The 12,334-nt window shown below is 42.3% G+C and overlaps 1 protein-coding gene across 5 annotated transcripts in view; it reads left to right on the top strand.

Moving 5' to 3' along the window:
* Positions 1 to 12,334, top strand: part of IQGAP2 (IQ motif containing GTPase activating protein 2) — a 272,642-nt gene that overhangs the window by 44,690 nt on the left and 215,618 nt on the right. For all 5 annotated transcript variants that reach the window (XM_019517713.1, XM_019517717.1, XM_019517714.1 and 2 more), the window contains exon 2: positions 6,638 to 6,737. In XM_019517713.1, coding sequence (XP_019373258.1) covers positions 6,638 to 6,737 — 100 coding nt within the window. The remainder of the gene's footprint in view (positions 1 to 6,637; positions 6,738 to 12,334) is intronic.

A 12,334-nucleotide genomic window follows, 5' to 3' on the forward strand; every position in this document is an offset into this window, starting at 1 on the left:
GTAATCGGGTATTCGCAAATGCCCTTGGTGAGCCAGGGGGGCTTTTGGACACTTCTTGCCTCCCCTTGCTTCTTGTTGGGATTGTCACTCCTTGGGCTCGAGTATCGTCTCTTTAAGGAATGACTACTCATCTTGGGCACTGAGTTCCCCTACTCTCGAAGACCCCAGCGTCTCTCCCACTAATCTCAACTCATTGAAGTTGGCCCTCTTGAAGTCTAGGGCTACTGCCTTGCTGCAGGCCCTTGACACCCTGTGCTGGATGGTGAATTCCAGCAAGCAATGATTGCTATCGCCCAGGTGGTGGAGGATCTGGAGCCCTCTTACCAGGTCATCACCTGCAGCCAGGACCAGGTCCAGCAGGGCATTCCCCCTGGTAGGACTGTGCACCTCCTAGGTTAAGTGGAGGTCCTGTGTCTTGGCCAGGAACCTCTGTGAGTGGTCTGACCTGGCTGACTGCTCCTCCCAGCAGATGTCCAGGTAATTTAGGTCACCCATGACGACTACATCCCTTGCCTTTAAGTGCCTCTGCCAGCTGACTTGAGAATTCACAGTCCAGCTCTTCCCCTTGGTTCAGAGGTCTGTAGTAGACCACTGCTGTTAAGTCCCTTTCCCCATGACCCCCCTGTATCCTGACCCAGAGGATTTCAGCCTGCCCCTCCTCTGACCCTGTCTTGCTGGTAGAGGATGTGTATTGCTCTCTGATGTAGAGTGCCACACCCCCGCCTTTCCTTCCTGTTCTGTCTCACCTGTAAACCCTATAGCCCCTAATGCTAACCACCCAGTCATGGAATGAAGCCCACGAGGTTTCTGTGAGCCCTACTGTGTCTGGGTTTGAACAGGCTATTCAGAGGGCGAGTTCCTCTTGTTTATTCCCCATACTACGAGCATTTGTATAGAGGCATTTAAGGCCTTGGATTGCTGCATGTGCCACCCCTTGCAATTTGCAAGACTATCTGGACCCCTGTTACATACCTGGGTACTATTTGCGTATGTCACTTGTCTTGATGGGGAGGTGTCCTTAAGTCTTCCTGCAGCCCCAGGTCAATATCCAGAAACGCAAGGCCTGCCTGGCGGCACCAGCTCCGTAACTGCTGGTTGACCTTGCCAATACGGGCCTCGTGTTGCCATCTACGCCTACTCACCAGGATACCACGTGTGTCCCGGTCTCCTTAAGCTTGGCCCCCAGAGCCTCAAAGTCCTTCATGATGTGGTCTGGGTTGCACCTGGCTGTGTCATTTGTTCCCACATGGATGAGAACCATGGGGTACTGGTCTGTGGGTTGGATGTAGGCCAGAATCCTCTCCATGATGTCCTGAACCCGAGCCCCAGGCATGAAGCAGACCTCATATGCCATGGGTTTGGGATGGCAAATGGGACCCCCCCCCAGTCCCTACAGGATATAGTCCCCGATGATGAGGACCCAGCTTCCTGCTGGTGTCTGCCAGGACCCCACCGAGCCTACCTTACAGGCAGGGGCAAGGGGCTGGTGACCCTACCATGAGCTCCGTCTGGGTGGAGGCCTCAGAGCCCAGGGCAGGTGGCGGTGCCGGGGCAAGCCTCTTAGTAGTCATACTCCACATCTGCACAATGTCTGTGGAGCTGAGTCTACTGCTCTCACTTTGTTGGAGGTGCCCTTCTGGGCTGCTACTGCGTGAATGCCAGCGCACCTGTTCGCACGTGCACAGCTCCCTGTCAGGCAAACTAAGAGGGGTCCGAAGGGTGTCCCCTTTGGATCTGCCTCAGCTGCGCTGCACCCTCTGCCCCACTTACCTTGGGGATCAGTTTCAGAACATATGTGGGGAGGGGAGCTCACCATGGGTGGGAATTTTGGGCAACGGGATGGGGAGGAGGGGTGGGGAAGGGAGAGCGACAGTGTTTTATTGTTGTGGCTCAGTAACTAATGCTGCTACCGCCTTGCCAAACTTCTAGACCTGTGGAGCCCTTTTCCATGCATATATTGCACAGCCCACTCCCAACCACCTGTGGGGGGGAAAAGGTGTGGGCTGTGTAAGAAAATATGGTAAATACTACTACAGTCCCATATCCAGGTGTAGTTATGACAAAGTAAGTGTTTCTGTGCTGTCTAGTAAGCTTGCTGAAAGTTTGGCTCTGAAGATTTGGTGGTAGATGCCACTAAAATTCTAAAAATTCACTCCTCCTTGAGGGTGGGAGTGCTTATGTCAGTAGAGCAATGGTCAGCTGTTGGTATTGGAAGGAATTCCTTTTTTGGAATATCTCTAACAGTATTTTGTATAATTCAAAATCCACTAGCTTTCACTAATCTGTTCTAGTCCCCTGTTATGGAGGAGCAGCACTTTTCATTGCTTTTCGGGTGGGGTGGGGTAGGAGAGGCAAGCTGCAGCCACCGCCTCTGCTAGTCAGTAGCGATGAGGTGTCTTTTTCATGTGCTGTGGGATGGGAAAGGAAGGAACTTGACTTGCCTCCCACCAACAAGTAAAGTAAAAGGCCATCCCATGCAGGCATCCCACAGTAAGTCCCATATTTACTTGAATCCAAGATGAGGTTCTCCCCTCCCCCATTTAAATTGGGGGAGCCTCTTGTCTTGGATTTGAATATAAGGTAGGGGGGAACAGGCAGCTGCTCTGGCTCACCCCTGCTGCCTGTCTCCTCCCTGTCTAATGGCCTGGATATTCATGACTCTGTTGGGCTAAAGAGTGGTGGTTTATATATTTGCAATATCTAGGTTTTCATGATTATATTATCAGAATAGATCTTGACTGCTGTCCTCCATTATGCCTCTCGAGTCTACCAATATGCTGAGTTAATGAGAGGACAGAGGTAGGCAGGCCTGCACTGCTATGTGATCTCGAATGGGGATGTGATGGTAAAAGGACAGGATGGACTTGAGTATAGCTCCAGTTGAGACTGCAGATCAAAAGATGCCGAACCTTTCTGTGCTATGACTAAGATCCACTTATGTGTATGTGTTGTGGTCTTGCCCAATAAAAACCTATCTTATTTTATGGTCTCATGAGGGTCTGAACACAGTATCGAGGTGCAAGTCACTTTCTGTTCAGTTTCCAGGCTTGGACTCGGGAGTAAGTGGGTGAGACCTGTTTCTCAGCAGCAGCCTTATGGTTGAGAGGCTGGTGGTATAGGCATAGGCTGGGTTGCTCTGCCTCAGTTTCTTGCTTGTAAAAATGAGAAACAAAGTGCCACAAATTGGAAATAACACCTATCTCAGGAGTATCTGAGGATCAGTGCTTAGCTGTGAGTTGCTCAGTTACTATGGTAATGGCTGTCATAAATGAGGGTGATTGTCTTCTCTTATAGATAAATTCCTAGGCAAATTCCTGTAGCCTATAAGTACTGTGTGGGTTGCTATTTCTCTCACTCACAGATGACTGTTAATCTTGCTTATTTGCCTGTGATTGAAGTGGAAGGGGGAGAGGTAATTCCCTTGTTTTTGAATTGGATAGAATTAGTTATAGGAGCAGCAAAGCTGTGTGTTTTTAATGTAGAGTCTGGGGTTGGAGAAATTTCTCTTGAGGTCCTGACTAATCCCCAGTGTTGGTTTTAAGAAACTTCTTTGCAGCATCTTAGAGCCAAACTTTTTATCTGAAGTCTGTCCCTATCCCCCTCACCCCCTTGTGCCTGTTCACCATAATCTCTTCTCCAAAAATGCTGGTACAACTAATATAAAATGACATCGTCAGATTAAGATTTGTACTTCTATTCAGATGCTTGCCACCCAAAGTAGTAAGTGATGCTTGAGATGAAACTCACTGAAATGTTGGAGGAAAATTCTGCCTATATTTTGCTGCAGTATGGTAAAACACTGATTTCATATACACCTTTTAGAAGTATTGTTTCGAGGAAAGCTTTCTCCTTATATTCCTTAATAATGAGAGGAAAAGATATCAAAGAATGGCAGCAGAACTTGAATTTAAAAAAATAGACTTAATTACCTAAGTTTTTTACTGACTGGACTTGAGCTGCTATTCCCCCCTGTAAAACTTTGGAGCAAAACAGTTCTTTTTGTCCTGAGAAGCCTTGTGGAAAAGACTTAGTTTGGTAAGAGTAGTAAATAAGAGGAGGAAAAGATGTTTATACATCTTTTTTTTTTTAAAAAGCCACTTTCAGCCATGTATCTGGTCTGCATGACTTGTTTCAATAAGCAGCATCCCAAAAGGACCAATTTACAGCAACTGATTTAAATCAAAACTTCATTTATGTTAAATAGATGTCATCAGAGTTTTTTCACAATGATGGGTTCTTGGATGCGCTCTGGCTCCAAGCTACCATTACATTTCTTTGTGCTGTTTAATAAATGTCAGACAGCAAAAATGAAAAACAAACAATTTTGCTGAAAATGCTAGTAACACAAATATGAGCAATCTTAAACCAGAATAAATGTGTACTGCTTATAAGAGACCATGCCATTAAATTTACTGGGAGATGACCTGCTTTTTTAGACTTACAAATAGATTTCAGTCAAAGGAAATTTTAAAAGAGCTTTTATTGCAGATGATTATAAATTAGTGAGTCATGCTTACTAGAGTAAAGATTTAAAAGGGTCATAGAGCAAGACATGAACTAGCTTCATCAGTTGGAAGCTCTTTTTATGCTAGCAGTTAAAAGAACAATTTTAAGATGAGGGAAGAGGAGCAATTCAAACAATTGTTGGATTGGATGAAGACAAACTGTGATGCCTGACATCTATAAATGCAACAGATGAATATTGTATGCATGTTATGACTAAGTAAGGCATTACACTGTGTTTTAAGTTCAAGTGCATGAGGCTTTTTAGTATTATTTGAAGTGCTGCTGCATTGATAGTAATGTGCACTGAATAGTGGGATACAGGAGCATTTATTTGGTGTGCCTTTATCCTTCATCTGGAGGAGCTAGCCTGTTTAATTTGTATAGCATTAGAATGAGATGAGATTTCTCTCTTACTATGGCTCTGTGGTGGTTTTTTCTTTTTTCTCATTCTGGCCTGGGCATTGCACCAACTGTGCCGGTGACTATTCACTAGTGGTTCAGTTCTGTATAAAACACAACTCGTATTCCCCTGTTTTCTGTAGTGCCTTTTATTTGAAGTGGTCTTCCAGACCAGTGGTTCTCAACCCTTGGTACCTTACATACCCCATGCCGATCAATGTGGCAAAAGCAAAACCAGAAAGTCCCACCGTGGCACTTCTGGCTTCACCGCTGCGAGCAGAGTCCCACTTCTTCCACTGTGGCCCAGGGCAAAGCAGCCCGTGCAGGGCCTCCCTTATCCCCCCAGTACACTGACGTTGGGGAGTGAAAGCCCCGGTGCAGTGGAGATAGCGGGAGGGATGGTGGCCAGAATTTCCAGCCAGAGCAGGCAAAGGCCAAAATGCAGCACCTACGTACCCTCTACCCATGTCTTATGTACCCCCAGGGGTACGCATACCATAGGTTGAGAAACACTGTTCCAGACTACAGGGATCATTTTACTGGCTACAGAAACCATTGCCTCTGTGATGCAAACTGACAGTTTACTCACAGTGCATAACAATACTAAATCCCGTATTTTAAAACTGAAAATGAAGTGTCCATGTTACCAAGTAAAACTGCAAAGGAGAAATTGGTCACTGACAGTCAGGCTTGCATTGCAACAGCTTCTGTACACTAGGCTGATCTGTGCAGTACCCTTGTCACCACTGCCTTTTCATCTGAGAGAAACAGATGAAAAGGCTGATGTGACTAATGTGAGCAGGTGAACATGATGCTTGGCATAGTCTTGTTAGTTACAAGGGATAGTGATGGAGGTATTTGTGGTTTAAGTAGATGCAACTTAATTTTCTTGTTTAAAATTTGGCCAAGACATCCAAGTTTTGGATCCTTTAAGGGCCAGATTTTCAGAAATATCCCTTGGGAACTTGCAATATCTTAACTCATTTCCAAAAAGTTAAGTGAAGCTTTGAACTTGGAGAAAGACCTCAACTTTTCATGTTGGTCATGGGACCTCTGGGTTAATAGAGAAAGGAGACCTTTACTTGGCTCTTCTGCTTTCACCTTTTGAGGTGTGAGAAGGTGCTGCTTACAAACACTACATTTAAAAGGGTGTGAAGATTTTATTAGGTATGTGTACATGCATGCATATATTCATTCTGGTGCAGCTTTAATCTTTTAATCAGTGACACTTGATGGTGAATCTGAGTTTTACAGACTAATACATACTTAACCATCATCTGAAACCTTTAAAAGTCTCCTGTTCTGTTAATTCCCAAAATGGATTTAATTTAAACTTGTAATTCCTACCAAACTCTCAGCATTTGCCTGAATAAGTGCCTGCTGAACAGTGTTTTTTTTTTTCTTCCCCCCCACTTATTAAAAAGGGCCCTTTTTGTTGAAATCTGTGAATGTCTCATCAGACAAATATGAAGACATTAACAAGCTGAGGAAAAAATTGTGAATAGTATGAGGCTGAATGAAATATGCTGTTGACAGTATCCAAGGAATGTTCTTCAAGACTTCTGTGTAGTATTAAGGCACGAAATGCAAATGTACCTTTTGTTTTTGCTGTTGGTGAAAGCACTTTACTGAGTGATAAACATCACATTGAAGCCATTGTTCTGATACTGGGTAGCATATTCAAGTAAAATTGCTTTGAGTACCCTAATTTGATATGGCTTTCTATTTACAGCTATTGTGGATGATGAAAGGCTTTCAGCAGAGGAAATGGATGAGAGGAGGCGTCAGAACATTGCTTATGAGTATTTATGCCACCTAGAGGAAGCAAAAAGGTAAATAAACTCAAATTACACTTAAAATCCTAATCCTAGTTTTTAGCTTCAGAGTCTAGAATACAGCTCTGAGAAGATTTCCTGATGAGTCAAACTGAGACACTAGATCAAGAATCTTATCTGTCCTTTATTTATTTATTTATTGTGGCTTCTCTAATTCAGGCATACTAGTGTTTTTATAGAGTAGAAAGAAATTTGAGACTTTTCTTGCTTACTGTGGCAATTTTAAAGAAATGTAAGAGGCAGGCACTGATCTCTAATGTACTGGAATTCAGGGTTTCATTGACCACATGCAAGGGTGTTGAGCTGTGTGTGTACACTCAGTTCTCTGTTAGTATTTGGACAGATTCCTTTACCTTGTGTTTTCCCCACTATGGATGGGTATCATGCTTATAGAATAACATGCAATACATTGGGTTAGATTCTGTTCCACCTACTAGACGTTTTGTGGGACTTGGGCACCTATGTCCACTTAAATGCCTAATTAGCAAAATAGGATCTGGCCCATAATGTCCTGTATAAAGCTGTTACAATGTTTTGCTGTAAAGTAAAGATGTCGGGCTCTTTTACTGCTGTTGTTCTGATAACTGTAAAGTTGTACTGTACTATACTATAATTTAGTTTTATGAGGAAAGGTGTTTTTTTTTATGTTTCTTCAGAAGAATATTAATCCTTTGCATAGAGTACTTTTGGGAAAATATTTTCAACAGTAGAACCTACTAAGCCTCAAAGCTTCTTGAGCTTGAGAAAAATGAGAAGATTGCAGTACTATACATGGAATAAACGTAGTAAAAATCAGTGTTTCTCAACAGGAACTCCTTTTTAGCTTTTCAAAATATCTTGTTTGTCTGTTTTTTAAGAAAAGTGCGACAATCCATTCTTACCTTTCTGTTTGTATGAAAATGTCACTCATCTCTACTAACACTCACTGTCCACAGCTGCTAAATCCCCAACTACAAATTATCAGGTTGTCCCAGAGACATTGTGATGGTCCCTTGGCTTTGTTCTAACTTCCCCCCCTTCAATATGCTGTCCCCTCACTGTAGTGAGCTCTGCTTGTTTGAGTTCAGACCTCTGATATAGCTTACAAGCCAATAGGAAATCTTTAGTCTTCAGCTTGCATTTCTTGCATCTAAACCATATACTTTTTTATTTGGTAACTTTTATGAAGATACAATTTATTATAACTTCTCAGTTCCAGCTTTTCTTTCGTCTTCAGTTTCTTTTCATTTTCTTTGCTGAGGTAAGTCTGAACTCAAGCACTCTTCGTTATGTCTTACTGAGAGTTTCCTGTAATATTTTGCAAGGATAGATATAGCAGTAAAAAAGAATACTATTTCTTACCTTTTGTGCTGTTTTTCTTTGTACTAGTGATAGATAAATATAATATTTTTAATGATTCTTCAGTGGTATTTTAGAGGTGATGACAAATGTGTTGGGTCTGGGTGTAGCAAAAAGGGGTCTCTTACCAAACACCCAGCCAATCTAATGATTTCCAGAGATGTAAAGTACTCATTCTCTCTGCATTATACCATAATGCTAGAAGAGGACTTTAGTGGCTAGGTGTGTAACTGGGAGGAGATATCTAATGTGGCTTCTTGGGGGTGTGTCCTGGGTCTGCTACTGTTTATCTTCATTAGTAACTTGGAGGATGGGATTGAGTGTAAAGTTTTTATACTTACAGATGACATCAAGTTTGGTGGATTTGCAGATGCTCTGGAGGAAAGGATTAGAATTCAGAATGACGGTGATAAACTGGAAAAATGGTCTAAAATATCTCAAACAAAATTAGATAAGGTGAAGTGAGAAGTTCTGCAAAGGACCTGGGGTTTGTATTGGCTCATATTCAGCTTAGTTTACTAGTGTGCTTCTGATGGGAGAGCCAACAGCATACTAGACTGTATTTAATAGGAACATTGTTTGGAAGTTAAGATGGAAGTGACTCTCCTCTGTTTTAGCACTGGTAGGCCAGGAAACATGAGGTGCAAGGAAAAATTAGAACTGGGATTGTTTAGTCTAGAGAAGAGAAGACAGTTTGATAACTACCCTTTAGGTTTGGTCATATGTAAGGAGTAATGCTCTTAAACTGCAGCAAGGGTGGGTTTTTTTTTTAGGTTGGATGTTAGGAAGAACTTTCTCTAGCAAGGGTGGCTAAGCAATGGAGCATCCTACCTGGAGAGATTGTAGAATCTGTCCTTGGAAACTTTCAAGGGCAGGTTAGAGAGACTCAAGCAGAGAAGTACAATGGTCTTCGTCACCTGGAGGGGGAACCTTTCTGCCTGCTGCTGCTGCCACTGCCCCAGTCCCGATGGAGCTTGACTGGAGCAGCTCTAGCTTAAACAAAACCTTTCATTGCTTGAGACCAAAATAACAGCTTCTAAAGAAAATTGAACCAACCACTCCACTCCAAATTGCCTCCAGGTGAGCAAGCATTGTAGTACTACATTTTGTGAGAAGTCTGGCGTGCTTCCTGGGAGTTAAAAGGCCTATGTCAAACTCTTCTGACCAGTGGAAGAGAGAGCAATAGTTAGAACCCTAATCCAAGAAAGGATGATTCTAATTGGGATTGAAGATGCTGCTAGTACAACCTTGCATGCACCATTTATCTTTAAAAAGTTTGTTGATTTTGGAACCAGTCCTCCAAAAGTTTTGGGAAATTATGGCCCCAAAACAACTGTATGACAGATTTTTTTAATGGGATTTTTTTGTTGGTTTTTGATTTTTTTTTTTTTTTTTTTTTTTTTTTTTTTTTTTTTTTTTGTTCTTTATATTTTTTCTGGGAAGAAAAAATTGAGGTAGGAAAGAAGAAACTGGAATTACTCTTAATTGTATTGTCATCTTAAACAGCTGCACAGTCATTCACTGCTATTGTAGAATTGAGAAATGGCTGAAAGTATGACTATCTCATTCACCTGGGCAGGTGGTGGTGGTGGGGTGTGTGTGGTTTTTAACCATTCAACCTTTGCAGCTTCAGAAATTGATAGTGAAGCATTAGATGACCAAAGATTTTGGCACAATGCCATTGTTTGTGTTGTATTTTAATTTTTTAGCTAAACCATGCTATGGCAGTGTGGGCTGACCTCTCTGCAGTGTTTGTAATCAAAATGTTTTTAACAGCTGTACATTTCAAAATGCCGGAGTTAATTAAAAAGTGAAGAATGTGGACTTTCAGCTTTTTTTAAGTCATTGTTTGCACATTTTACTTCCTGTAGGATGGCTTAATAAAAATACTCCCAAGTCAGACCTGAAAATGGATTATCTTATTAGTTGTGCTTCTGTCAACAGTACCTTCTGTGCTAGGTACACTGTCTCGATATTACATGTCCTGCAAGATAGGAAATTGCTTAAACACAATGCACAGACTTGAAATATCTATGGAGATCACCACTGTTTGAATAGGGTGTTAAGTCTGATATTAACAAGCACTTGTTCCATTGCATTATATTACTAAAGCTAACACCTGCCTATAGTAAACAGAGCAATTAGTGGCTGGCTGACTTCCCACCCCTCCCCCCCAACTTGTCTGTCCTCCCAAAATAAATTGGCAGTATGGAACTGATCTAAAGAGTTTTTATTTCAAACCAGAGAATTTTGTGAGCTAACATAAGAGCTAATATTTTCTGATATTTGCTTTAAGCTTATGGAAGCAATAAAATTATAGAGGCAAAGCTATTCATTTTAATCTCTTTCTTTCTTCAAGTAGAATAACTTGCTTCCAGTTTTTGTCCAAATTTTTTCTTTTTAGTTAGATTCATGAAATCCGGCAAAACTCTGCAAGTTGAAAGATGTTAGATTTTGTTCTACATACAGCAGCTCCCTTAATCAAGACTTAGAAAACATGTAGTACTTTTTTTTTTTTAAAATAATCTTTTTGAAGGGATTCATCTTAATTGTTTTTGTAATTGGCTAGAATTAATTGAAACATTATCACTAAATCCCCCTTGCTAGAGTTTATCCTTGTAATACCTAGAATTTCAGACACTGCCTCAAACCTGGCTTTTGCTTTAGCTTTTCCAGAGCTGTGCAATGTTCAAAACAAAATGGTTTGCTTAGTAGCACACAGGTTGTGAAACTCTGTTAATTGTCATGGATACTGTGCTGTACTGCAAGCCTAATGGAAGTGTAGTGTTGGTACCAACTGAATTGATGAACTGGAACAGCTCTTGCTGAGTTGAAAGTTTGTGACGGCTGAATTTGCCTGATTAGTATCTTTTTGTCTTGGTGTGTCATCTTGCACTCAAACTGAGCTTTTTTTCCTTAAGAGAAATCCAACTGTGTTTCAAGTTGTAACTCCTTAGGCTTTTTTTTTTTGCTTCCTCCATCCTCTTCCTTTTAATTTTAAGAGCGTGCTATTTGTGACTTACTGTGAGTAGGTAGAAAACTTGGGTTTTGTTTTGAAAAAATAGTATTTTAGGGTTTTTTTCCCTTTTACTTGGCTACAGGCATTCTTTTTGCTTTCTCATTCTCTAACGATATGAACTGGCCACAGTGATCTGCCCTTCACAGGAATGATGAATGATCCAGTCAGATGAGCCTAAAGAATTTCTTTGGAGTTGGAAGACACGGGTATAAAAGCTTCTAGGGCAATGGCTTTTAACCTGTGGTCCACAGACCCCTGGGGGTCTGCAGGCTATATCTGAGGGTCCGCAGAAGATTACTATAATCTGTCTAAAGTATGTAAATACTCACTCTTACACTTTGAATGGAGGTGCAGACCCCTTTGAAATTTTTAAGGGGTCCACAAATGAAAAAAAGGCTGAAAACCAGTGATCAAGAGCCAAAGAGGACTTGGAATGCAGATCTCTCTGGGCAAGTGCTCTAATGAGGTTTACAGAAAAGATAGGCACTACTACAAATTCCTTCCTTTGGCCTGATTTCAATGAAGTGATCCAGTTTGTCTCAGGGTTGACTGAGCTCTAGAGTGCTTGAGAGGATTTGGGTCATGAGTCCCAGTTTCCTACAGGCAGGCATCAGAGGTGCTGTTTTGGACTCTTTTTATTTGTTGGTTTAGCAGTCTTCCCCTCTGCTGGCCGTTTAAAACGCTTTCTTAAGCATTGTGTGTTTTGTGTTTTAAAAGGTGCCTATCTTGGAAGCCTGGCATTTAAAGTAGGCGAGGTGATGCTAAGGCCCCTGGCAGGTATTTGCTCAACTAAAGGTGCCATGGAATCTGCATGAGCCCAACAATTGCACTTCCTGCCATGTTACTTGTATATGGCAGGGGGTACAATCGTGCTATTTGGGGATCAGAGCCCTACTGCTTCATATTGTCATTGCAGGGGGAGCCTGGGATCATGAACACGGGCTCCCACTATACCAGCAAGTAAGAAGGCAGTTGGATGATCCCTACTCCCAGCCTTGGCAGCATATCGGAGTCAAGGGCTCTAATGTACCTGTGAGGCTGGGAGCGCCAATTGGCCAACTGCTACTGTCAGCCTCGGGGACAACCCCTGACTGCCCCCTCAAAGCTGGGAGTCCTAATCAGCTGACCCTGCTAGCTTCTGAGATTCAGTGGAGTGAAGGGCTGGGCTATGCCCTAGAGCCTGGGAGCCTGATCTGCTGATCTGTGTTCCCAGCTGTGGGGCGCAGCTGGAGTCAAG

Source organism: Gavialis gangeticus, unplaced genomic scaffold (genome assembly GCF_001723915.1).
Source record: "Gavialis gangeticus isolate Ggan-Ray unplaced genomic scaffold, GavGan_comp1, whole genome shotgun sequence".
NCBI classification, from domain to species: Eukaryota; Metazoa; Chordata; order Crocodylia; family Gavialidae; genus Gavialis; species Gavialis gangeticus.